Source organism: Onychomys torridus, chromosome 10 (assembly GCF_903995425.1).
Source record: "Onychomys torridus chromosome 10, mOncTor1.1, whole genome shotgun sequence".
Taxonomy (NCBI): domain Eukaryota; kingdom Metazoa; phylum Chordata; class Mammalia; order Rodentia; family Cricetidae; genus Onychomys; species Onychomys torridus.
Genome location: NC_050452.1, coordinates 20,586,193 through 20,612,818, shown reverse-complemented (window position 1 = coordinate 20,612,818; position 26,626 = coordinate 20,586,193). Strand labels below are relative to the sequence as shown.

Genomic DNA, 26,626 nt, shown 5'->3' with positions numbered 1-26,626 from the left:
TAGAGCCAGATAACACAGAAGTTTCAAGCATATGTATTTATGTCCATTTTAATCTACCACCCCCAGTGCTGCCAGAAACCCCATCCTGCCCCACGGTCCCTTCTGGATGATGCCCTAGAATATCACAATGACTTCTCTGCGGTGAGAGGTGATATCCTCAGGGATGGCCCACTCATCTGCCCCATCACACTGCTTCTGCTAGCTGATGCAGCAACACCTCTGAATGAGTTATCTGGCCCGAGACTGAGCAGGATCAAATCTTTGCCTGGTCCTTGATGAATCACAATTAGTGCCCAGTGCTCTGATTTCCACATCTAAGTTAGAACATGGGCAGAATGTGTTATTCTCCCCTGAGCTGGATGTAGTCTTGCAGGCACAGGGCTTCACTACTGTTCTGACAGCAATACTAGGGGTTCCTGTTCTAAACCTTGAAACTGAATGTCTTTTTATGTGCCTTGGTTTTTAAGGAGAATTTCTTAGAGTTCTATGGTAAATGCCTAGGGGTGGCTATAAAGTGAGAGAGAGGGAAATGATAGCCTGCCTTTGTTTTTTAAGCTGAAGTTTAATTATTTTAATAATGGACACATGAGAACATATTATGCTTTATTGTGGGGTGCCATGTGATGCTTCAGGACATGTCATGTATATGTTGTGTAGTAATTAGGCCAGGTGAGACAAATGTCTCCTCATAAGTCTTTGTGTGCTCCTGGTGAAGACATCCATAATCCCATCCTCTTCCTTTTGAATTGAGAAGGACATTACAGATGTATCTGGCTCTTGTTGTCCTGAGTACAATATAGGTCCTACTTTCCTGGAGTGTTAAGATTTCTCATAAGGTCATATGGAGCGTGTGAACTTCTTAATATTATTTCACTGAAATACTCACTCTGTGAAATATATAAACTATAGAATGCTAAAGCCATTATCAAATGAATAGTGGTATCTCTGAGTTATTCCAGTGAGATTCCTTGGAAGGAAGGAGAGTCCCAGTCCCAGCAGGGACCTGTGGCCTCCCCAATGACTTACACTTCTAAGGTCTAGGTGGAGGCAGCACTTAGGGAAGTTTATGTCCCCATGAAAATGAGGAAGGGAAGGGCAGATGGTACCTGCTGTGGCTGGAGGGTTGGGGGCTCTTCTGGAATTCACTTCATATACATCAGCTGCTCTTCCGTTGTCTTGTGAGGGTTTGATGGTCTATGTTTGATGGCCTATACATGTTAGCAACTCTGCTGTTGACCCTGCTGGTCGTACACATGCTCAGTTTTTAGTGCTATTGTACCTTGGTGGGAGTTTGGTTGAGATATCATAGACCTGGGCTCTGTTGATAATCAGAAGCAGGTTTTGTACTCAGGAAAGCAGAACCCTTCTGGCAATCTTGAAATACTTGGTATGTTAGGCCTATACCATTCCTCGACATTCCTATTTCCTTTCAGAATCCACTATTCCAGAAACTGCCTTACCAAGAAATTCTTGTCTTATATTGGTCTCCTAACATGGAGTTTCATCATTAGAGTCCTGAACAAGAAGATGCATTATGCATATATCCAGGATACAGCCAGGCACACTAGAGCAGTCAATCATTTCCTGAGTGAGATGGGAGAGCAGATTGCCCTTGCCTCCTAGATTAGAACTCTAGAAATCTAGAAATGACACCAATCCAGGAAATATGCCACAATGAAGGACAATACATTCATAACTGAGAAATGAGGAAACAGAATGCCATGATTAGAGAACCATTTTTAAACTCTGATGGTTTAGAGTAAGCATAGATATTTATGAAAGTTGGTCAAACATGGATCCATCACGGGTAGTTTAAATTTTCATTACTGTACCATATATGGGAACATTTATAGCTTTTCTGCAGAATGTGCCAAGCAGAATCTCTTGGCCTCTGGCTTGTCTCCTTCCTGCTGGATGAATACCATCTTTTGGAGATCAGGAGTGTGTGCTGGTGAGAAAGTGGGCTGTGGCATCTGAAGTTCTTGGCTGGAAGTCCAGCATGTCACAGCTCATTGTTGGACTCTAGAAGGCATCTGAGATACCTATGTTTCAGGTTTCCCTTCTCAAATGTCCATAAAGATGTTGGTGTGACGGAGTTTCTCTCAAAAGTACATGTATAAACATACTCAAAGCACAGAGCATATGACCACAGCTTATGTTATCTGCCAGGATTAGTTTCAGGAACCTTGGTAGATGCTTGAATCCACAGATGCTCAAATCTTTAATTTCAAATGGCGTTAGTGTGATAAAGGCCTGTAACTTAGAATTATTCTGTCACATACATAATAAAATAAAAATGCTATCAAATAGTTTTTGTGCAACACTGTCTAGGGACTGATGAAAAGGGAAATGTCTGTGCCTGTTCAGGACAGATGCAGGTTTATTTCCTGGCCATTCTTAATCCATACTTAGTTGAAGCTCTAGGTATGTAACACATGGATAAGGAGTGGCAGAGTATACATCTGTGAACCAGCTGCTTATCTCTGTGCACAAATATGTAAGGATTCAGGATCTGAGGACTGTCATTTTTTCCCCTCCTACTCATTTGTGCCATCCTGTCCATTTAATTCATTTCTTTGTGTGGATGTGTGATAAGAATGCTTAAGATCTGCCCCATCAAAGATAATCAATACATCATTTTTTAAAATCTCTGGTCTCCATGCTTGCATGTCTACAACAAATTATTCTTGTACCCCTTCAGAAACATCTCCTCCACCCTATCCTTGCCACACTCAGCTTTCATGTGTTTCACTTTTACAAACTCTACATCTGAGCATGATCACGTGGTACTTATTTTTCTGCTTCTGGCTTATTTCATTTATGTATTCATTTCAGGAGTGTTTTTGCAAAAAGCAGGACTTCTGTTACTTTAAAAATGGGTTGGCCTGGCAATGGTGGCTCATGTCTATAATTCCAATACTTGGGAGGCAGACGCAGGTAGATCTCTGTGAGTTCAAGGCCAGCCTAGTTTACAACGGGAGTTCCAGGACAATCAGGGCTACACAAAGAAACCCTGTCTTGAAAAACCAAAACAAACAAATAAAAACTAAAACCAAAACCAAAAAAGGGTTGAATCTTTATATGTGTGTGTGTGTGTGTGTGTGTGTGTGTGTATTTGTAAATGCCTGTATCTATATCCACAAACAACACATTTTCTGCATCTATTCATCTGACCATGGATACTTGGGTTACAGATTTATCTTGGCCACTGATGCTGCAGTGAACACGGTGTGCAGAGATCTTATCAATGTAATGATTTTATTCCTTTGGTATGACCCTATCCGTTCTTTTAGTGAGGGTGTTACTTCTTACAATTATTTCTACTTCTAATTTTTTGAAGTACACCCTCAATAGTGTATAAAGTAAAACCTTTCATAATGGTTGCACTAATTTTCATTCTCATCAGCAGTGTTTAAGAAATGATAGTTAAGTTAATTAGCCTGACTAGTAATCTAATCATTTTGTATTTTAAAAATGACACTGGAAACTTGGACCATAGACTCAGCTTGACTTAAATATAGAGTTGTTCAACTCATACTAAGTTAAAAATGTTATAACTGAAAATTCATATAACATGAAAAACAGATGAAAGATCACAAATTTGTGATTCAGAGTTACAGATGATGGATCATGTGGGTGGCTAGGACCTGCTGCTCAATGTGCCAGCTGCCCAGCATGACCAGAGAATGGTACCAAATGTCCACAGTCAGGAAAAGATTAAAATTAAAATTTGAAGCACGATTTCTCCAAAGTGTTTTTGACTTCTACAGTACTGTGGAGTTGAAAATTCATAAGGAAAACTACTGTAAGACAGGGGCAGTCTTTATACATTTTTTATTCATCAGTTTTGCTCGACTAAAGCATGACAATGTAATAATGATTTCAAAAAATGAAATTAATTTCGGAGTAGGAGTGAGATAGAATGAGATGTCAATGAGGCTTGGACCAAGAAGTTGAAGGCAAAGATAAAATGCATCAGGGTCAAGGAAAATTATACTAATCCCATTTTCTAAATGGAACCAGTGAGAGAATTTTATACTTTATCATAAAGTGAACCTGTGTGGAGGTGAAGGATATGAGTGTTCTGTTTTTCTCCCTCCTGCCTCTGCCCTTTCATGCTTGCTTGCTTTTCTTCTTTCTTTCTTTCTTTCTTTCTTTCTTTCTTTCTTTCTTTCTTTCTTTCTCTCTCTCTTTCTTTCTTTTCTTTCTTTCCTTCCTTCTTTCTTTCCTTCTTTCTTTCTTTCTCTCTTTCTTTCTTTCTCTCTCTCTTTCTTTCTTTCCTTCCTTCCTTCCTTTTTTTCTCTCTCTCTCTTTCTTTTTTCTTTCTTCTTTTAGAAAAGTATTCTCAAGCCTTTGGGGCTGGTATACATGCTGAGCTTGGGGAGAGGCAAGCTTAGAGATGTGAGTTTGAGGCCACCAAGCCAAAGTGCTAATAATGCACATGAGCACTGTGACTCTATGTGTTGTGGTGATATTGTACTCCCCAATATATCATGCACCCTAATAAATTTATCTGCGGTCAGAGAACAGAACAGCCACTAGACAGACATAGAGGCCAGAAAATGGTAGCACTTACACCTTTAATCCTACCATTCCAGAGGCAGAGATATGAGTTCAAGGCCACACTGGAATGGTAACAAGAGCCTTTAGTCCCAAGAAGTGATGGCAGAAAGCAGAAAGATATATAAGGCATGACGATCAGGAATTAGAGCTTGTAGTTGTAACCGGCTTGTTAAATAAGAAACACAGAACCAATTGCAGAGGTCAGAGCAAGAGCCCAAAACCTCACCCTTCACTGCTTCTGCTGTTCTTCCTCTCTGCAAGAGACCTACTTCTGTGCGTCCTGTCTATTTAAAGACTTTCTGTTCTGTTTTCTCATTGGTTGTAAACCCAGCCACATGACCTCCTCATCACTGCCTGTTTGTACAGACCTCCAGGTCTTCTATGGTTGGTATTGAGATTAAAGGCGTGTGTCTGCCATGCTGGCTGTGTCCTTGAACACACAGAGATCTGCCTAGCTCTGCCTCCCAAGTGCTGGGATTAAAGGCGTGCCCCACTACAGCTCAGCTTCTGCTCTGGCTTGCTCTGACCTCAAGGCAACTTTACTGACATACAAATAAAATCACATTTCAATACAAATAAAATATCACTATATTTCCCCTTTTCTATTTTAATAAAAAGAAAAAAAGGAAAAAGTCATAACTAATATAAGAAAAACTATATGCAAAAGTACAATAACTATATATACCATATATACAAACAATAAATACCTAAACAATGTCTAGTCCATTTGTATTTGACAAATTCAGAGAAAATAATTCCATTATCTATCCTATTTTGGTAAGTCCAGAATGTACCTGATTCACCTTTTATCCTAACTTATATTGCTAACAGAACTGTCTTATAGCGTCTTTCAAATTTATACACTTACAGGTCTTAGTGAGTTTTTCTGAAATCCTTAACAAAGATAATTATAACTATAACTAACTGATCTTCAAGTCCCTCAGAGACCCAAGAAGGAAATAATACTACCTAATAAAAAATAAAAACAAGAAATGCATGCAAGCAGCTTCCAAAAAAAAAAAATGTGAGTTGACAGAAACAGCCAGCTGCCTGGACAGTCACCTGAGGTTTCTCCGCAGTGTTGGGCATCATCTTCAGCCTATAGGCTTAGCGTATTTGACAGACTCTTTTGTGAACTAGGATGTATACAAGGTCAACAGTTTGACCTCACATTTGGTGAGAGCAGTCCATGTACCAGAAACACCTGAATTCCATTAGTGTCATGTCATGATTCAGGATTTTAAATTCTGGAAATTATTGATGTTTCTTCAATTCAGCTGTCCATTTTTCTTGGCTGTGTATATGTGGCTTCATCTTGGCATCCTGTTCTCCACATCCCTCTATTAAACACCAGTCTACTATTGAGAGGGGTGAGCTTAGTTATTCTTCAAGAATAACTGTTTCATCTGCTGTTCCATTGCACATCAGAAGCCATTGGCCCACTCCCTGTTCAGCTGCCTTCGAAGAAAAGGGCACGGTACCTTTTACAGATTGCAAAGGTCACTCACTTCAGGGATGGTGCCATATTGTCCTGGCTTCAGAAGATACCTATTGTTAAAGCCACAACCACACTTGTTTTGGCAAGAATTGGTAGTCTTTGGTTTCATGTCCTGTCTGTCCTGTTTGTCAGCAGTTGATTAGAGGATACTTTGTTGTCCAGTGGCTAACTTTTGCCACACTGAAAGTTAGCTCCATATGCAGTTTCTTCAATGCCCATATTTTCTCTGAAGTAGATTGGTACTGCCAGGAGCCGTCATGTCTCATAGTCATAGCAAAAAAGAAAAATTCTTAAGTTATTAAAACATTTTAAATGCCATATTCTGTAGATCTCTGAAGGGTTTGAAGATGACCTGTCTGTCTAAAATATATCTGTTTGATCTTGAAAACACACCTAATATGACTACAAGTTCAATTGTAATGTCTAACCACTAATTTTCATTTCTATATATCCTAATAGTTGGTAATACTAACATTCAAGGATTAGCAAATTGCATTACATTGTTAAATGAATGGTATAAATACAATATCTCAAGCAAGATTAGAAATACGTGTATGGTATATTCTAACAATCTCAATAATAATAATTTGTATACAATATAAAACAATCCAATCGAATGTAAAGTATTTAAAACTAGTAATTGTCTTTTTCATTTTTCTTTCTTTCTTTTTTTTAAACAAGCACCTTTTGCCTAGCCCTTTTCCTAACCCTTAACAACTTGTAACCAACCCTCCTAAACAATGAAAACTATCCCAGACCCAATACCCATAAAAAGACCAAAAAACCACCCACCCAACACCACCCCTTTGGGAATGTGGGCATCGAATTCTTAAAATTGCTTCCTTCTGGGTATGTGTGAAGTTATCTTTATTCTGAAAAGAAAAATTTTGGGTTAATTGACAAATTCTAGGAAAGGTAACTATATTCTTTGTTATCCATAATGCCAAAGTTCAGGGTTTATCTCAAGTCCTTATTCAAGTAGTCTTTGAAACTGGATCATCTCAGCTAGCCATCTCAGAATTGCTCTAAGCATTTTGTAGTCGAAAGCTGATCTGTAGATGATGTTTGTCAGCTTAGTGATATTATTTTCCACGTGGAATTGTTGTTGTAGGGCCCCATCTTCTTCCTGGAGATTGCAGTTGAAGTTAGGCCTGGCCGTGATTTCCTGCAGAAAACTGAAAAGAGACTCGAACACAAAGACATGTATAGGCAGCTAATTGAAGCCTTTTCCCTAGAATTAATTAGTACTCTATATGACCATTATTATCTTAACAAAGTTTAAAATATATATATATATATATATATATATATATATACATATATATATATATATATCTTGTAAATTTTGATATAAAATTCATACTTTAAGAAAAGTTTAAAGAATCAGAATAGAATCAAAGAATTGAGATTAGTAATAGAATAGTCCCTTAATTAATTTGTTTTTTTTCCTGTCCCATGTCAGAATATGGCTCTTTCTTCTGGTATGATACAGGGAGTTTTCATTTTCCTTTTAACAACATGCTTGAGTTTAAAGGAGGAGAGAGCCATTCTCCAACTCCAAAATCAGCTTGAAGCTTTAATTGAACTGGGACTACAAGAAGACTAAGAGTATTAATTTTTTAGAGAAGAGCAGAAACAAACATTTAGAAAGATTTATGAAATTTTGTAGATGATATACCAATAGGCCATTTTACTCTTTTACCTGGGACAGATGATTTGTCCTTTTTCTTCAGTTGTCTCATTTGTTCAGTGTTCTTCAGATTCCTTAGCCTTCATTCTCCTAAAAGACAAAAACAAAAACCCTTCCCCAAGACTAATTTTGGGGAGGTTCCCTTTTGGCAAGTTACATCTGATTAAATGAAAAGGCATGTATTAATGGTATAAGTGAGTTTAAACTGGATGGTCATGTTGGTTGATGAACTATCACCTCTTCTAATTAAGAGGTCTCTCTTGTTCAAATCGAACCTTTATCAATTTTGATGGTACCCACAGCTTATCTTCTGCAGAAACAAAAGCAAAACCTCATCCCCAATGTAACACATACCCTGGTTTCCATTCTGAGGTCAGCACATCCTTGAAGTATATAGGCTGATTTAATTCTGTTGTTTTTTCTATTAACCAATGTCTCTCTGCAGCTGTTGTTCCTTTCTCATTAGCACTGAGAAAATTCAAAGTTAATAGAGCATTGTGCAGTCTATTTCTGGGGGTTTTTGTTACTCCTTTCTGTTTATCATGTCCTTTAGAGTTCTGTTGGATCTTTCTATAACTGCTTGGCCTGTAGGATTGTGTGGTAAACCTGTAATATGCTTTATATTATAATAAGCAAAAACTGTTTCATTTTAATAGAGACATATGCTGGAGCATTGTCAGTTTTAATTTGCACAGGTATATCCATGATGGCCATAACTTCTAGCAAATGAGTGATTACAGAATCAGCTTTTTCATAACTCAAAGCAGTTGCCCATTGAAATCCTGAATAAGTATCGATAGTATGGTGTACATATTTCAATTTTCCAAATTCTGTAAAGTGAAACACATCCATCTGCCAGATTTCATTCCTCTGAGTACCCTTTGGGTTACATCTTGCTGGTAATGGTGTCTGATTGTAGAAGGAACAAGTAGGACATTTCTTTACAATTTCCTTGGCTTGTTGCCAGGTTATGGAAAAATCCTTTTTTAAACCTTTACTATTGACATGATGTTTCTTATGAAATTCTGAGGCCTCCAGCACATTTCCTATCAATAATTTATCAATATCATCATTACCTTGTGCTAGAGGGCCTGGCAGACCAGTATGGGATCAGATGTGAGTTATATATAAAGGATGACTCCTTTCCCTGATTGTATCTTGTAATTGAATAAATAGTGAAGTTAATTCTGAAGCATCAGGGATAAATTCTGCAGTCTCAATATGTAATACCACTCTTTCAGCATACTGAGAGTCAGTAACTATATTGAGAGGTTCTGAAAAATCCATTAATACCAACAGAATAGCATACAATTCCGATTTTTGAACTGAATTATAAGGACTTTGAACCACTTTACTTAAATTTTCTGATTTGTAACCTGCCTTTCCTTGTTTGTTGGCATCTGTATAAAATGTCCGAACTCCAGATATGGGTTTTTCTTGTACAATTCGAGGCAAGATCCAATCAGCTCTCTTTATAAAATCAATTCTATTGCTTTTAGCATATTTACTGTTAATTTCTCCCAAAAAATTACTGCAAGCTCTTTGCCAAGGTTCACTTTCTGTCCATAATTTTTCAATGTCCTCTTTAGTTAAAGGTACAACAATTTCTGCTGGGTCTATTCCTGCTAATTGATGAAGTCTCAATTTTCCTTTCAAAATTAAGTCAGAGATTTTTTCCACATAAGTTTTTAATTTTTTATTTGGTTTATTTGGTAAAAATATCCATTCCAATATAATATCTTCTCTCTGCATTAATATTCCTGTAGGAGAATGCCTAGAAGGTAAAATAACCAAAATGCAGTCCAGCTTTGGATCAATACGATCTACATGTCCTTCATGTACTTTTTTTTCTACCAAGGCCAATTCTTTCTCAGTTTCAGGTGATGATTCTCTTGGACTATATAAGTCCTTGTCACCTTCCAAGGTTTTGAACAAATTATTCAGTTCATCATTTTTTACCCCAACAATAGTTCGTAGATGAGAAATGTCCCCAAATAATCTTTGAAAGTCATTAAGAGTCTGTAGGCGATCTCTCCTAATTTGTACCTTTTGAGTTCTAATTTTTTGTAGCTCTATTTTATATCCTAAATAATTAATAGAATCTTCTCTTTGTATCTTTTCAGGAGCAATTTGTAATCCCCAGCAAGGCAATATTTTCTTTACTTCTTCAAACATTCTTTCTAAAGTATCTGTACTTGAGTCAGCTAGTAAAATTTCATCCATATAATGATAAATTATAGATTTAGGAAATTTTTTACATATCACTTCCAAGGGCTGTTGTACAAAATATTGGCACAGGGTTGACTATTCAATATTCCCTGTGGGAAGACTCTCCATTGAAATCTTCTAACGGGTTGAGAATTATTGTAAGTAGGCACCATGAAAGCAAATCTTTCTCTGTCTTTTTCTTGTAGGGGTATTGAAAAGAAACAGTCTTTTAAATTGATAACTATGAGAGGCCATCCTTTAGGTAACAGAGTAGGCAAAGGAATTCCAGATTGTAGAGAGCCCATTGGCTGAATTACTTTATTAATTGCTCTAAGGTCTGTTACCATTCTCCATTTACCAGATTTCTTTTTAATAATAAATACAGGAGAATTCCATGGGCTAGTAGATTCTTCAATATGCTGAGCATTTAACTGTTCTTCTACCAGCTCTTCTAAAGCCTGGAGTTTCTCTGTTGTTAAAGGCCATACAGGCTTGTCTATTAACCATTTTAAAGTTAGAGCTGTTGGTGTCTTTGGAAGATCATCAGTTTTTGTGCCCTGTTCTTGTATAATATGGATGGCTGGTGACCACTCATTAGAATAATACCTTCTAATATTTCTCTCAGAAACATGTACTAGTTTATGATTTATTTCTGAGGTTGGAGGGATGTTAATCTGAGTATTCCATTGTTGTAACAGGTCTCGACCCCACAGGTTCATGGCTATGTTAGCCACATATGGTTTTAATCTGCCTCTCTGTCCTTCTGGGCCTATACATTCGAGCCATCTTGCACTCTGTTTAACTTGAGATAATGTTCCAATTCCTAACAGTTGAACATTTACCTCCTGAAGAGGCCAAGATGGATGCCAAAATTCTGGTGCAATTATGGTAACATCAGCACCTGTGTCTACCAGACCAGACAACAAAACACCACTTATTTTTATTGTTATTTTTGGTCTTTGTTCATTTATAGAAGTTTGCCAAAAAATTTTCTTTATGGTTTCTCCTGAATTTTCTGTTCTCTCTGTCTCAGTTGTTCCATTACTCTGAGTAGCCTGGTTTATTCCAATAGGCATTTGGTCATTTAACTGCTCTGAGTAGGGGTCTCCTCTACGATTGCAGGAAAGGTCTGAACTGGATTCACTGTAGGGGCCTGCCTGAGGCCCCTCTGGGAGTTTCCCAAAGATTGAGGCAAAGTATTACCTTGTCTGTCCCTTGCTGATCTACATTCATTGGTACAATGTCTTCCCTTACCACACCTTCTACATACTCCTGAAGGAAGGGGCATTCTGTTGCCATTGTTCCTTGAAGAAACATTTTTTCTAGAAGTACCCTGTTTACAGTCCCTTTTCAAATGTCCTTGCTTTCCACATCCAAAACATCTGACATTCCTCAAACCTCTTGAAATTGCTTCTCCTACCCACATATTATCATGATCATGAGCCTCAACATTAACCGTGTCTCTAATCCAATCTTCCAAGGGTGCAGTTCTTGCCTTTAACAGCCTGATTATTCTCTTGCATGCTTCATTTGCGTTCTCAAAAGCCAAAGATTCAATTATTATCTGGCTAGCTTCTGAATTTGGGACCATTCTCTTTACTGCTGAAGTAAGTCTTTGTAAGAAATGTGTGAAAGATTCTTTTGGGCCCTGTATAACCTTTGTAAATGACTCAGTTTTCTTTCCTGGTTCCTCAACTCTGTCCCATGCAATCAAGGCTGCCATTCGACATAGAATTATAGTTTGGATATCATATAAACATTGTGCTTCTACTGCAGCATATTGGCCTTCTCCAACAAGCTCATCCTGGAAGATTTGTATACCTCTATCCCTACATTGTTTTGCTATGCTTTTAGCTTCCTCTTTGAACCACATTTGCCACTGGAGCTGCTGTCCGGGTTCCAGAACCGCCTGTGCCAGCTCCCACCAGTCCTGTGGTATAATCCTATTATAAGTTGACCAGGAGTTTAACATTTGTTTTACATATGGAGAATGCATGCCATAAGATACTATTGCTTACTTAAACCTTCGTAAGTCTAACATTTCAACTGGAGTCCAAATATTTTGTGTAGTCACTTGACCAGGTTGCTGTTGTATGGTTACCGGATAAATGAAGGGTGATTGTGTGAAAACAGGCTTTCTTTCTGTAACCTTATAATCCAATCCTGAAACAACTTCACTGTTAATTTCTTCTGTCTGAATATGAATTTCTCTATAATTCATTTTAACAGGTTTAACAAGTTTTTCTAAAATTTTTATCCTGGCACTTAAATTGACTGTCTTTTTAAATTGTAAAATAAGGATAAGAAGAATAACAATGTACATAATTCAATCAACATTAATCTTCTCATATAGTTGTTCCATTACCATACTGCCTAAAATTTCAAACAAAGCCCAATTTTCTTCCAATGTACACATAAAACCCATTTTTTTTTAATGTGGAAAAAATCTCTTTTAAATAGTATCCTTTAAAATATCTGATATAAATGACTTACCAATTCTGCGTAGAACAGTAGAAATCCGAGGGAATTTCCAAACAGCTACCTAGCGTCCGAGGTGGGAATCCAGAGAGAGAGAGAGAGAGAGAGAGAAAGCAAGAAAGCGTAGCCACGTTCTGGCTAAAAGCTTGAATCCAACTGCTTCAATGTCCAGTTTGAGCCGAGTCGAGCCTGGGCTCTGGCTTCCTTAAGCTCCGACCAACCACGTGCGCTGGTGTTTCAGCCAAAAGCAGCCTATCTGCAGTTGCGTGTAGCTCCTGCAATTAGCGGTAGCTCCCGCAGGCCTGAGTTGTTTGTAGCACCGGCTTTTTAAGCGAGTAACTCCAGCTGCGGCTGTAACCACTCGTAGCTAAGGTAGGTTTGGCCTGAGTCCTAAGCTGAGCTAGGCCCGGGTTAGGCCCGGGTTAGACCGGGGCTAAGCTGGAGCTAGAGAGACAGGCCCGCCCAGGCGGGAAGCCGGACCCACTGCCAAGGCAAGAGGTTTTTTAATGAATTCTTGCCACGTTGGGCGCCAATTGTAGTTGTAACCGGCTTGTTAAATAAGAAACACAGAACCAATTGCAGAGTTAAAAACCACGAGGTCAGAGCAAGAGCCCAAAACCTCACCCTTCACTGCTTCTGCTGTTCTTCCTCTCTGCAAGAGACCTACTAGTGTGCGTCCTGTCTATTTAAAGATTTTCTGTTCTGTTTTCTCATTGGTTGTAAACCCAGCCACATGACCTCCTCATCACTGCCTGTTTGTACAGACCTCCAGGTCTTCTATGGTTGGTATTGAGATTAAAGGCGTGTGTCTGCCATGCTGGCTGTGTCCTTGAACACACAGAGATCTGCCTAGCTCTGCCTCCCAAGTGCTGGGATTAAAGGCGTGCCCCACTACAGCTCAGCTTTGCTCTGGCTTGTTCTGACCTCAAGGCAACTTTATTGACATACAAATAAAATCACATTTCAATACAAATAAACTATCACTATAAGAGCTGGTTAAGCTTTCAGGCTTTTAGCAGCACTTCAGCTGAGATCCATTCAGATCCATTCAGGACACAGAGTCTTCCAGGCTGATGAAACAGGATCAGCTGAGGAACTGGTGAGGTGAGGTTAGTTGTGGCTTGTTCTGCTTCTCTGATCTTCCAGCATTCACCCCAATACCTGGCTTTAAGTTTGTTTTTATTAATACGACCCTTTAAGATTTGTGCTACAATGTGTGTGTGGATGGGGTGGGGTGAGCAGAGTGGAAACGATGGAACTGGGAAACTTGAACACATGGCAAAGAGAAACGAGGAGAGGATGGGACCCAGTTTTGATCCTGGGTGACTGGGATGATGAGAATCCTAAAGAGAGGGCTTTGTTTTGGAGATCATAAACAGGCAGGTTGCAGGGGACTGGGTGTGTGCAGAACATATTCAACTATATGAGGGTTGAGACCCAAGCAACATGAGGAGATGGTTTGCAGAGAGCCCCAGAACACTTTTGACTGAACATATATAAGGAGAAACATCCATTTATTTGGAGGTTCTAGTTACTGTGATAAACACTATGAACAAAATAACTTGAGGAGAGGAAAGGGTTTATTTGATTTATACCTGTAGATTAAAACCCATCACTGAAGGAATCTAGGGCAGGAGCTTTAAGCAGAAACTGGAGGAATGCTGCTTCCTGGCTTTCTGACTGTCTTACTGGCTCATACTCAGCTAACTCTCTTGCTCAGTCCAGATCTACCTCACTGGGGATGAACTACAAAACTAGGCCTCCCTACATCAATTACTAATCAGGACAATCTGATCTAAGTAATTCCTCAACTGAGGTTTGCTGTTCCCAGGTAATTCTACTTCGTATCAAGTTGACAATAAAATCCAGTCAATATACTGGGTGTGCTGGTCTTCTGCTCTGCCACTGGATACCTGAAATTAACACAAGTCCCACAAACCAAAGTCTAGAATTTGCTGTGGATATTGCTCTGTGTAAATAAAGTTCTGATTGGCCAGTGGCCAGGCAAGGAAGTATAGGCAGGACAAGAGAGAAGAGAATTCTGGGAAGTAGAAGGCTGGAGAGACACCGCCAGCCGCCGCCATGAGAAGCAACATGTAAAGACAAAGGTAAGCCACAAGCCATGTGGCAAAGTATAGACTAACAGAAATGGGTTAATTTAAGATAGAAGAAGTAGATAACAAGAAGCCTGCCACAGCCATACAGTTTGTAAGCAATATAAGTCTCTGTGTGCTTTCTTGGTTGGGTCTGAGAGACTGTGGGACTGGTGGGTGAGAGAGATTTGTCCTGACTGGGCCAGGCAGGAAACTCTAACTACAAGAATTTCTTGTAGGAAAAGTTGATCCTGGAGGCCAAAATGTAATAAAACAGGATTAAACAATAGGACTTTGAAGTTTTAACAGATTAAACACCAGGAAGGAAGGAGACCAGGTCAGATGTTGAAATAAGTCATGTCACCAATGGTTGTTTTCAGTTATACCCAATGAACCCAAAGGGTGTGTTCCTCAGCAAGGTCACACTTACTCCAGGTACCAGCTGCATTTCAAATGCCCCAGGGGCCTTTGCACTGTGGCAGCCTGGCTAGGAGTTTTAAGGGTTATCATGACCTTATTAGATTAGATTGTTTACTAGAAACAGTCAGAGATTCTGTGCGTAAGGTTAGGGAAGATGCCCATGGAACAGGCAGGTTACCTCCAATTGCTTGCAGGCTATCCAGCTGTTCAGCAACCAAGTTTATCTAAGAGTAGATAAACTTCAGTGTCTAGAGTTTTTACTGAAGTTTAGTTGATTGAATAAAATCACCATTTGTGTAACTGAATTCATTGTCCAACCTTGTCTTTTCTCCAAAGATTGGACTAGGACCCATGTTCTCAACCTCTCGTCATGTTTCATGCTTGGAACTTGCATCCTTGAATCAGCTTCTCTTTCCAAGTCATAGACCAAGTCTGTTTCCCCTGACATGTGATGATATTTTATCCACCCAAAGACATTTGCATATGTCCTCTTTCCCCAAAGGTGTGTGGTGTGTGTGTGTGTGTGTGTGTGTGTGTGTGTGTGTGTGTGTCCTCTTGCCCCAAAGGTGTGGGTGGGGGATGGGGGGTGGTGTTGGGTTAGGCTTAGAAATTTCAATATTCTTCAATGTTACTTTAATTTTATAATTAAACTTTATTCAGGTTACCACACTTATCTGGGTTTTCTCTAATTTATAATGTTCTCACCAACAGGCAGAAAATAGAATTGCCTTAACAGCGAAATATATTGTCACTTTCTGTAGCACCTTGGGAATACTTGCCATGCTTGGCAGGATCTCATTCTTCAATTCTTCATAAAGAAGGTGTGAGGTCACATAACTTTTTTTTTTTTTTTTTTTTTTTTTTTTTGTGGAGCTGAGGATCGAACCCAGGGCCTTGCGCTTGCTAGGCAAGCACTCTACCACTGAGCTAAATCCCCAACCCAAGTCACATAACTTTTGTGTGGCTCCCTAGTGGAGCTAGTTCGTATGAGGCTAACCAGTATGAGGCTGGCCACAGTGAAATTCTGCCTGCTAGCAAGCCAGCAATTCAAGTCAGCAGCATGGCGAAGGGAAGGAGGGCATCAACACCATGAAAGACAAACAGGAGAGAGACTTGTGGGTGTTACCAGTCCTGACAGTCAATTAGCCAACTCTAGCAATTCATTTGGAGAAGGCTGTGTAGACTTCTTTGAGAAAACCACACAGCAGGCATCAGACCCACCCAGTGGGTGCTGGGAAAGAGTATCTGAACACTAATTCAGAATCACAGAAATTGTGTGGTGACATTGTGCTGGGGAATTCCTGAACCAATGACTCCCATTGTTCTTTCGGTTATGGACCAGAGCTTGCCTTGTTGTATGGCTGATCCCACTGTGGAATAAACTAACAGGCTGGAGCAAATGGGAGGGGTGCAGGCAGCAGAGAGCTGTCAGTGTACTGGAAGGCAAAACCTCTGGGTTGTATTTCTTGGGTTCTGGCCCACTATTGTACTCATCGATTCATTCATGTTGATGTATACCTATGATGGTTTGGTGGGATTTTAGTGAGCTCTCATCAATAATACAGAGACAGGTGACAAGATAAATGTAAAATGAATGAGTCAAAAGGAGAAGAAAACAACGGCAGAAATGTGAAAGGAAGCAGAGGGCTTCCTGCTTATGTGTTGGGCTCTACAGGCAAGCCCCACATTTGGCTCTGAATATTCTAAATGACCAGTGTGAAGAAGAAAATCTTTAGGATGAAGACAAGTGGTTTGCTAAAGTATTGGGTTCTTTGATACAGCATCAATTGGGATTATGGAAAGGGTTCATGCTGTCAGATATTCTGAAGAGTTATAAGATAAGATAACATGGTAGTGATTTCTTCATGTTGGCCCCTGGCAATACACATGAGCCTAACAAAGTAAGCAAAGCAAACTCCACCATCCCTCAGAACAAATTAGCTTGAGAAAATGGTCTCGGTTTCTGTCTGTCTGGACTTGACCTGTTTTCTCTCCAGTGTCCTCTCTGCACACAGTTGTTAGCCTGGGTCTCTTTTCTGATCCTAAAGTGTGATGACACATCACATAGGGCCCTAGAATACTTAGAACATGTGACAAAGGAGCATGGTGCCTGTGATGTGACATACATGAATACATGATGGTTATGCTTGACAAAAGCATGAAGAACAAGGAGCCCAGCACATACCAGTTTAATGTCAACATTTACCCTTTGTTATGATAATGGATCAGGGGTGGGCAGAGCAACCAGGAGACAGCCCATGAGTGGCTTGGAGATGACTCCCCAGGGGACAGGGCATGATGCTCACACCTCAATTTGTTGTTCACAGGAATAACACTGTACAGCCACCCGTATGGAGGGGCCCTGCTGAATGAAGACAAGATGTGAGTAGACAGAATGCTGGGGGAAGGGCATAGAAAAACCTCTTGAGTTTCTGAGGAGTGATATTGATCTCTTTTCAACATTTTTCAGGAGATATCCAGGCACAGATAGCTTTAAAAGGGGGAAGTAATGCCTGGGTAGAAAATGGGTGAGAATATTATTCAGCTGCATTTTTATTAAAAATATGTCTAATGAAGAGTTCCTATAGCCTATGGACAGCACATATTCAGGAAGATTATTCAGGTTAATAACCTAAACATGCCATTCACATTGGCAAACATGCAATGCCTCCCCAAATATTTCTCATGCGTGATTTAAAAAATTCACAGTCCACCAGAAGTGCAGGTGGAGGTGGGGGGTGTTGTTGCAGGTATGTTTGGATACAGAATTAAGTGTCAGGTGTCAACACCTTGCTACTAAGTACATTGCTTTTGTTCCCCATTCTCTCCCCTTCTCCATTCTTTTTCATATAGCTAACAATCATTTAGTTAAAAACTGATGATAAAAGTATTATTGCTACTTCTGGCCTGCCAAATGGAGAACACATATCTTGATGAGGATTCTGTCCTTAAATAAGTAATGAAACAGTAAAGGTGAGTTGCAGATTGCCTTCTTACCTATACTGTTTTCAGAGTCCCACCTCCACCAATCTCTTGACACCTGACCACAGTGCTGGGACAAGTTAGCTAATGACTATTTTAAAACAATGTGTGAGAGAAAGAAAGCATAGTCGGGTGGGTAGGTGTGTTCCGACTGTTCATTGTGGCATTAACCTAAAAGACTGCTTATGCCCTCCTGTTCCCCAAGATAGACAGAATGAACAATGACAGTGCTTGACTGACAAAAGGTTCTCTCAGAGCTCCAGCTCCAGCTGCCTGAGAGCGTGCATGGTGCGATCATGGTGATATGTGGTAATTTAGAAAGCATTTGTTATTCCCAGCACCTGAGTTTTGACATGAGCCAGTAAAGAGAGTAGCCCTACAATTTCCCCTTCATTTGGGTTCTGCTGCACAGCAAGTGAGTTATAATATAGGAAAGGACCACAATAGCGGGATGCTGCTCTGGGTGTATTTATCATTTAGCTGAGAGTCAGAATCCATGATCAAGAGTAGACTGAGATAGAAAGATGCTGAAATGCTCCAGAGTAGACTGAGATAGTAAGATGCTGGAATGCTCTAGAGTAGATTGAGATAGGAAGATGCTGGAATGCTCTAGAGTAGATTGAGATAGGAAGATGCTAGAATGCTCTTCAGCTACATGATTCCCTATTCTGTTCTCTATTCTGCATTCTGTTAGCTCTGAACAATAACCCACATCTTCAAAAGCACTCAAAGGGACTGAATGAGGGAGAGAATTCATACACTTTTGGCAGTGTTCCTGGCTCTCCTTCTCCCTAAGTGTTAATTGTAGAAGGAAAGTTTGGCTTCTTCTGTGACATCTGATGAGCCATTGTATTATCCTTTGTCCACAGCCTGGAGAGCATCCGCCAGTGTGGTGTCGCCCTCTGCATTGTCCTGGGATTCTCCATCTTGTCAGCATCGATTGGTAGCTCTGTCGTGAGAGACAGGGTGACTGGAGCTAAAAGGTTGCAGCATATAAGTGGCCTTGGATATCGGACATATTGGCTAATTAACTTCTTGTATGACATGGTAGGATTTGGGAATATCGTCCTTATATGAATATGGAAGTGGAGGGACCCAAGCCACCTGGGGCGGTCCACAACAAAAGCTCTCATTCTGTTGGTGGAGAGCATCCCATCAGGTTGCCTTTACTGGGCATCATCAGACATTCAGGATTGCTTCATGAAGGGAAGACTAAGGAATCAGGGGCTGGAGATCTCTGAAATAAAGGATTCTCCAAGAAATACAGTTTCTTTCTTAGGTAGGAAATGAGTAGACAACAGCTTTAACTATTCTCTTTCAAAGGGCTAGAAGGTGAATAATAAAAATATTAGAAATGATCTCTCATCTCTATCCCTAACCTTTGCCCTTGGTGTGAGTACCTCCCAGATGTGGTAGCAGGTATCAGAGTTTCCTGTTGTGTGGAAATCCCTAGACTCTGTCTTCTGCACTTTCAGAAGTGATTTAGCAAGTCCTTATTGAGGTCCTTATAGAGTTTAGGTCAGGTATTTTCAGTACGTGGACTTTGAAATAGTACTCTTGAACAACTTTCCACTCATGACATTACTGTGGCATAGAGCTTTCATTTTTGTACAGCTGAAATATATGTGCCTTCATGCCCTCATAGATATGATTCATTCTATGATGTGGAAACTCCTATGTGAGCAGAAAGCAGGACAGGCCTGAATCTCACTGAGAGCCTCCCACTTGTCAGCTTCTGACCATCTGTGTTATGCTTTACACAGAACTGATGTGTTAGCAAGTTGCTCTTAAGTGATGTTTACCCCTTTGAATGGGCTTAGAGCTCAACTGATTTGTTTGCTTTTGATCCTATAATCTAGATGTTTTAAAACATATAGTTTATCTGAGTCACACCTGAAATACCTTAGCATTTCAGGAGTCTCTTGCAACTCTGCCTTCAGCCGGCACTGAAGATGATTCATAAATTTCAAGTCAGAAGTACTGGTCCCCAAAGGCTTTATCTTTATTAAGCCATACCTCTTTATAGGGATGCAGTGGCCCCTCCAGAATGCTGTTTCTATTTGGATAGAACCACACTTCAGTACCTCCCACTCAATTCTGTCTCTAGTACCACAGCCTCAAGCCTTCGTGCTCCCTAAAATTTGCCAGCTACTGCTTCCAGAGAAAGTGAAGGACGTGCCAACAATGAGTAGGGGCACAAAGAGCCACACACCCATGACATCACACAGAAACAAACCTTAAAGACCCCAGGATTTCCCCTCTTCTTTGTGCTTCCTCTATTATCTCTGTCTCCCCAACACTGACTGAGTTCTTCACTCTGTGATAGGTAGACTTGGGGTTTAAGGGCAGGAAGAACTAGTTGATTGTTGGCTGACTCTGCTCCTACTTTTACTCAATCATTTTATATTTATTCTGTTCAGTGACTCCATCACTCAATCAATGAATATTGTTGAGGACTTGTTGTGCAAGATTCCTGAGAACTGAACTTTAGTATTCCCTCCACATACCCTCTACCCCTGCATTTATTGTTCAAACTAATTCCTCAGTGTGATAGTATTAGAAAGTAGAATCTTTGGGGGAAATTATTAGATCAAGAGGATGTAGCCTTCATGAATGCATAAGTACCTTTATAAAAGGGATCTCAGAGATCTTTCTTGCCCTTTCTGCCATGTGGCAAGAGACTGACAATGGACCACTTTTACATTGCTCACCCTGTGCTAAATCTGTTATTGTGGCAGGCCTTAGATTTTGTAGGCTCCAGAGCTGTGAGCAACAGATCCCTGTTGTCTGCAAGCAAACCAGCCTGTCTGTTTTGGTTTCACTCACTCAATGGACAGAGTGTTGGAACTAAACCTGTGAGTAAGTTAGAGTAGGTCTCGCCCCAACAGAGTTTACATTCTTATCAGAAGAGGAAGACAGCAAATATACCAGATGTAAATGATTCATGACTAAATCTTTGGCAAGAATGAGAGAGGGTAGTGGGATAAAGGCAACTTTAACCCAGGAAGTTAGAGTAATAAATTAATTTTCAGCAAAGATCTGAAGAGAAAAAGGACTCAGCTGCATGGGTGATTCTGAGGAAGCCAGTGACCCCAGAGAAGAAATAGCTAGGTTTAGGAGTGCCCGAGGAAGGCCCTGGGATTCTGTTGCCTGTGTAGAGTCCTTGAAGGAAAGGCTTCAGGGGAAGCAGAGCAGGGAATATCCATCTCTCTCTCTCTCTCTCTCTCTCTCTCTCTCTCTCTCTCTCTCTCTGTCTCTCTCTGTCTCTCTCTCTCTCTCCTTGTTTCTGGGACAGTGTCTGAGTGTCTGAGTTCCTCAACACTTCCCAAGGGAGGCAGGCATAGCTGACTCTTGTTGGTTGTTGTGTCTTCCCCTGGAGTACCATAGACCCTGACTTCAAATGCAGTCACATTCTGAAGCTCTGGGTGTTGTTCGGCACATCAATTGTAGAAGAACACAACCAAGCCCATAACCATGACTCCGCATGAGGAACTCTAAACACACTCTACTATGCAAAGCTGGAGCCAGGTGTCAGTAGAATTTGAACGGAAACTACAGGGTAAATAGAGAATGGTTAATACCCTTATCCACTGCAGCCTGTGTCCCCTTTGTCTTTGCAGCTTGTTTACTTGGTTTCCGTCTGCCTGTGTGTCTCCGTTATAGTCGCCTTCCAGTTAACAGCTTTCACTTTCCGGGAGAACTTGGTGGCCACAGCCCTCCTGCTGGCACTTTTTGGGTATGTGATGAGAAACACGGCTGCAGAATTATGGTTTGTTTTCTGAGAAAGAAAACCCTCAGGATGGCTTTGAACCTGCTGTCTGCTTCATGATTTTCTGCACGCTGAAGCAATTATGTTGCTTCTACCAGGGCTGTTGAGAAAACAAGCTTGAGCAAGATGATGAATGCCCTGTAAGGAGGGAAATGTTGACGTGGTCCTAATGAAGATGGCGTCGGTCCTGTCTCAGAAAGGCCCTCAAGCGCTTTGACAAACGTGTGCAGTGGGAAATGGATTCTCTGTTATTCTCACTTTGACATTAATCGTGGGCTCAAATACATAATCCAGTTAGCTCGGAAATTGCGTTTGTGGAGATTCTCGTGTGAGGCTGTCTGGCATATTCTTTTCCTCTCCTATACTATTAGTGGCTTGGAAGTATTTTGTGTGACTTCTTTCACTTTATCCTCAGAGGAAAAATAGTAAAACTAGAAAAGTCACTGCAGAAATTCTCATTTATACACACTGGATACATGTGACCGCTCCCCCAATGGTACTTGTTGGGTGGAGAAAATTAATCAATGTCTTAATTTTTTTTAAATAACATGCCCAGATTTATGCCAAAGGCTGTAACTAAAGTGAATTTTGAATATTTTGTTGTCAATCCAGTGATCCAGAATTATTCAAAGTATCTAAGTAGGCGACAGAGTTTTGCCTAAACAAGTATGTGTGCATTATCAGATGAATGGGTAGATTGATATGAGTTGATGGATGGACAAGTGGGGAAATATATAAAGATACAAGGAAGCCAATTATTTCAGGAATGTTCATGATGTCACTTATCCTGTGGCCTTGCTGAAATTAAGTCAACTCTAACTCTTAGGTTCCTCCCTGTAAAATGCCAATTTTGTTGCTAAAAGTTAAATGAGATAATCTCTGTAAATGTCAGGGACAATTGATAGAGTCATTAAATTAATTTCAACTATTACTATTATTCTTAGAATTATCTTTTTTCTTTATAGAAATTGTGTGCTCACTAAAAAGATGCTTGTGGAACATGGTGCTACACTCAATGTGAAAGTTATGAGCTCATATATAAAGGGCTGTGTATGTGTGTACCCTGTTCCTATAATCGTCTACTTTTCTACTTTTACTATTTTTCCTCTGAGGACAAAGTGATAAGAAGTCACACAAAATACTTCCAAGCTACTAATAGTATAGGAGAGGAAAAGAATATGCCGGACAGCCTCACACGAGAATCTCCACAAACACAATTTCCGAGCTAACTGGACTATGTATTTGAGATCATCCGTCTCATTGACTAGCTAAGTGTTGTTGCATTTCACTGTAACATGTGTAAAATAGACCTTGCTAAAAAAATTACGTTTGAATTTTAGAGGGCCAGACTTCAAAAATGAATATAAAATTTGGATGAAGTTATATGGTTCAAAACTTAATCTTATGAAATATGTCTTTAGAAAATATTTAACTTGATTACATCAAGCTAGAAAATTCTATGTTCATAACTAAACATCTTTTGGGATGTCTAGAGAAGCATAGGTCTATGGACACATAGTCATGGTCTTTCAAGGGTGACATTCTTCTTTGTCTGAGTTCCTGTTCTAGTGCTGTGAGGGGACACCAGGACCAAAGGAGTTAGATCAGGTGTGGTGGCACACGCCTTTGATCCCAGCACTCGGGAGGCAGACAGAGGGATCGCTGTGAGTTTGAGGCTAGCCTCCACTACATAATGAATTTCAGGACAGCCAGGGCTATGTAGAGAGAGACACTGTCTCAAAAACAAAACAAAACAAAACAAAAAACAACAAAACCAAAATAAATAAAAAAAATAAGGCATTTAATTGGGGACTTGCTTATAGTCTTACAGTTTTAGAGGGTTAGTCCATTATCATCATGGCAGTGAGTGTGGCCACAGGCAGGCAGATATAGTGCAGAAACAGTAGGTGAGAGCTTACATCTGATTAGCAAGTTGTGGGGAGAGAGAGAGAGGGAGAGAGAGGGAGGGAGGGAGGGAGAGAGGGAGGGAGGGAGAGATGAATGAGTTTCATTGGTCACAATAGCACACACCTCTAATACCAACACTCAGAACCACAGAACACAGGCAGAAAGACCAGCATGAGGCCACATATTAAGACCCTCTTTCAAAAATCCCACCAAATTAAAACAAGTCAAGAAAATAACACTAAAAATACCCAAAGTAAAAGACAGCTCATATTTAAAAAATGTAAAGCTAAGAACGTAGCTCAGGCATGCTTAGTGCTAAAGGACTGTGAAAATGAGAGCATAGACTCTCGTTTGGTCCCTGGGGAAATTCACACAGCAGAAGGAAGGGACCAGTTTTCAGGGGGAGGACACGGTATGTTCTCATAAATTTCAGAATACCTGTGAACAGTGGACCAACCTCCAGCGAATTATACAATCATTAAAATGATGGCATATTTTAATAAAAGAGTAGAAGTAAATTATGCTCTATAAGTCAATTTAAATTTTCCTTAAAAATTTAAAATGATGGGTGGAGGTGGATATGCTAATATGTTAATTTCAACCAACTGTTTGAAAGGAAAGTAATAAAAAGGTAGTTTAAAAAAAAAAAAAAGCATGGGATTGTAGCTGGTGGAAAATCAGCTCAAAGCCTCATTAATGTGGGAAAGGAAGCCCCCAGGGGTATCACTTAAGACAGATGTCTTTGTCTCTGAGTGTTTTTTTTTCTTAGACAATGCTTTGATCCACTTGTCAAATATTTGAAGGACATAACCCAGTATGAAGACCTTATGTAAAGTGAGGCAAAGTCAGATTTTGTGCAATCTCCAGTAGAGTGGAGACCAGAGATAAGGTGGTAATTACTTCCTTAAGGAAAGCTCGGGGTGTCCAGAGTGACAGTGGGAGAGAAAGGTGTGGTGAGGCCACCCTGTGAACATGGTGATACTGATCAAAGTGATGATCATCTTGCTGTGCTTTGTGCTGTACCAACTGACCACATCAGATGTTCCATAAGGTTCTGCAGCCCCCCCCCCCCCCCAGTTTCTCCAGCTCCCACATTTTCAAGCTTAACAGAGAGAGCTGGCTGGATGCCATATTGCACAAAGAACAAAGAAAGGCTGGTTCTTTGTAGTTCTGGTTTAAGTAAACCGGGATGGTTATCTCCATCTCTTAATAATCTGCTTGTATAAAATGAAAACAATTTGTCTTATATTGTTCCACAACGTTGTGTTTGAATCAACAGTGTTTATATATATATATATATATACATTATTGCTTGCTCTAAGAACGAATTTGACAGAAATTAAAACAGCCGTAAACTTGACACACAAGCTTCTGCTATTGTTTATATGTATTTCAGTTGTAGGGATAATTTGTTTCCTCCTCCTTCTTTTCATTCTTTTCCCTTATTTTGTCCTCTATGTAGACCTGTCTGCCCTTGAACTGTCTATCTTTCTGCCTTACAGCCTGAGCTGGGAATTGCAACAGTGGGTCACCATGCCTGGTTCCCAGTTGCTGAAAGCAATCACATGACAAAGGATAAGAGTTGAGTTTTTCCCTAGAAAGGACAGTAGGAAGTACATGTAGGATTTGAGGTGGTATTCAATCCTTCCTGTTACTACTTTATTCAGGCAGGAATAGTCATAATTTATAGCATTAGCCAGTGATGGCTCACCTCTTTGGCAGTTATTTTGATTTTATTTACTTATTTTCTATAGCAAATATTTTAGAAAAATTGATTTGAGGCACCTGTCTCCAACATATACTTCATAAAAAAATGTTCTTTATGGTCAAATTATGAGGCCATTGAGCAAGGTTTCTGAGATACTGTATGGCTTTGTACATCATATTCCATACATTTTCTCAAGTATAAGAGTTTATATTTTAACCCAGGGGTGTTCTCTAGTATCACTGTTCTTTGTGACAGAGAGTTCTGAGTATTGTTATATTCTTGGAATCTTCCAGTTTTTCTACTATAACCGATAGACATTATTGCTACAATAGGCTTGGGAGGCAAAGGAGCTCCGTCAGATAAAAGTGATAGTAGTGAAGTTCAATGGAAAGCCCAGACCCCTGTGACACTTTCCCTTTGCCTTGCAGGGTCTTTGGAGGACCCCAAAAGGGTCTTTTTCTATAGAAGACTATTACATATATTATACAAAGTGATAAAAACTCAACTGTTCTAACAACATTGCATCTGTACTTTATTCCAGTTGTGATAACAGATAAACATTTCAGGAAAATAAACATGACTTCTCTTCTCCTTTTTAGATATGCAATGATTCCATGGATGTATCTGATATCCAGAATCTTTTCCAGTTCAGATGTTGCCTTCATCTCCTACATCTCCTTGAACTTCATCTTTGGCTTGTGTACCATGCTGATGACCACCATGCCCAGGCTCTTGGCCATCATTTCTAAAGCCCAGGTGAGTCACTGGCAGTGGCCCATTTCCAAAGTGCCAGAGCCAGGAGAATGGGGATATCCACTATATATTTCACTACCACTATGGCACAATGGCTGACTCACACAACTTAAAGGAGGGAGGCTTTATTTTGGCTCACAGTTTAAGAGAACTTTTGCTTTTAATTTACATATGTGGGAGGAGGCTGTTCACCTCCTCAAGTGCAAGGAACAGCCTGGGAACTAGGTACACCCTTCAGAGGCCTGTTTTCAGTGACTTACTCTCTACAACTAGAGTCTTCATACTTGAGTTTATAGAATCTTTCAAAAATAGTGCTACCATCTTATAGTGGAAATTAATGAGACAATTACATATAGTTTATCTGATAATCAAAAGAGGTTTATTTTGGGTAAGCTTACAGCAAGCAAAGCAGTTGGTTACAGGATCCAGGAGAGGTGAGGCACAGTCCAATGTGGTTCTCTGGAGATCTCTGACTTGGTCTGTAGTCCAGCATCTGGCATCCAGGATCACGAGGTAGCCAAGAAAGAGCAAGCATGTACGCATCTCATATCTTAAG

At 40.0% G+C, this 26,626-nt stretch overlaps 1 protein-coding gene across 1 annotated transcript in view; it reads left to right on the top strand.

The window, feature by feature from the left end:
- The window catches only part of Abca13 (ATP binding cassette subfamily A member 13), a 428,395-nt gene that overhangs the window by 298,069 nt on the left and 103,700 nt on the right, over positions 1–26,626 (top strand). Inside the window, exons 50-53 of the mRNA XM_036201460.1 lie at positions 17,278–17,332; positions 18,802–18,979; positions 21,553–21,668; positions 25,917–26,073. Of these exons, the coding sequence (XP_036057353.1) occupies positions 17,278–17,332; positions 18,802–18,979; positions 21,553–21,668; positions 25,917–26,073 (506 nt within the window). The remainder of the gene's footprint in view (positions 1–17,277; positions 17,333–18,801; positions 18,980–21,552; positions 21,669–25,916; positions 26,074–26,626) is intronic.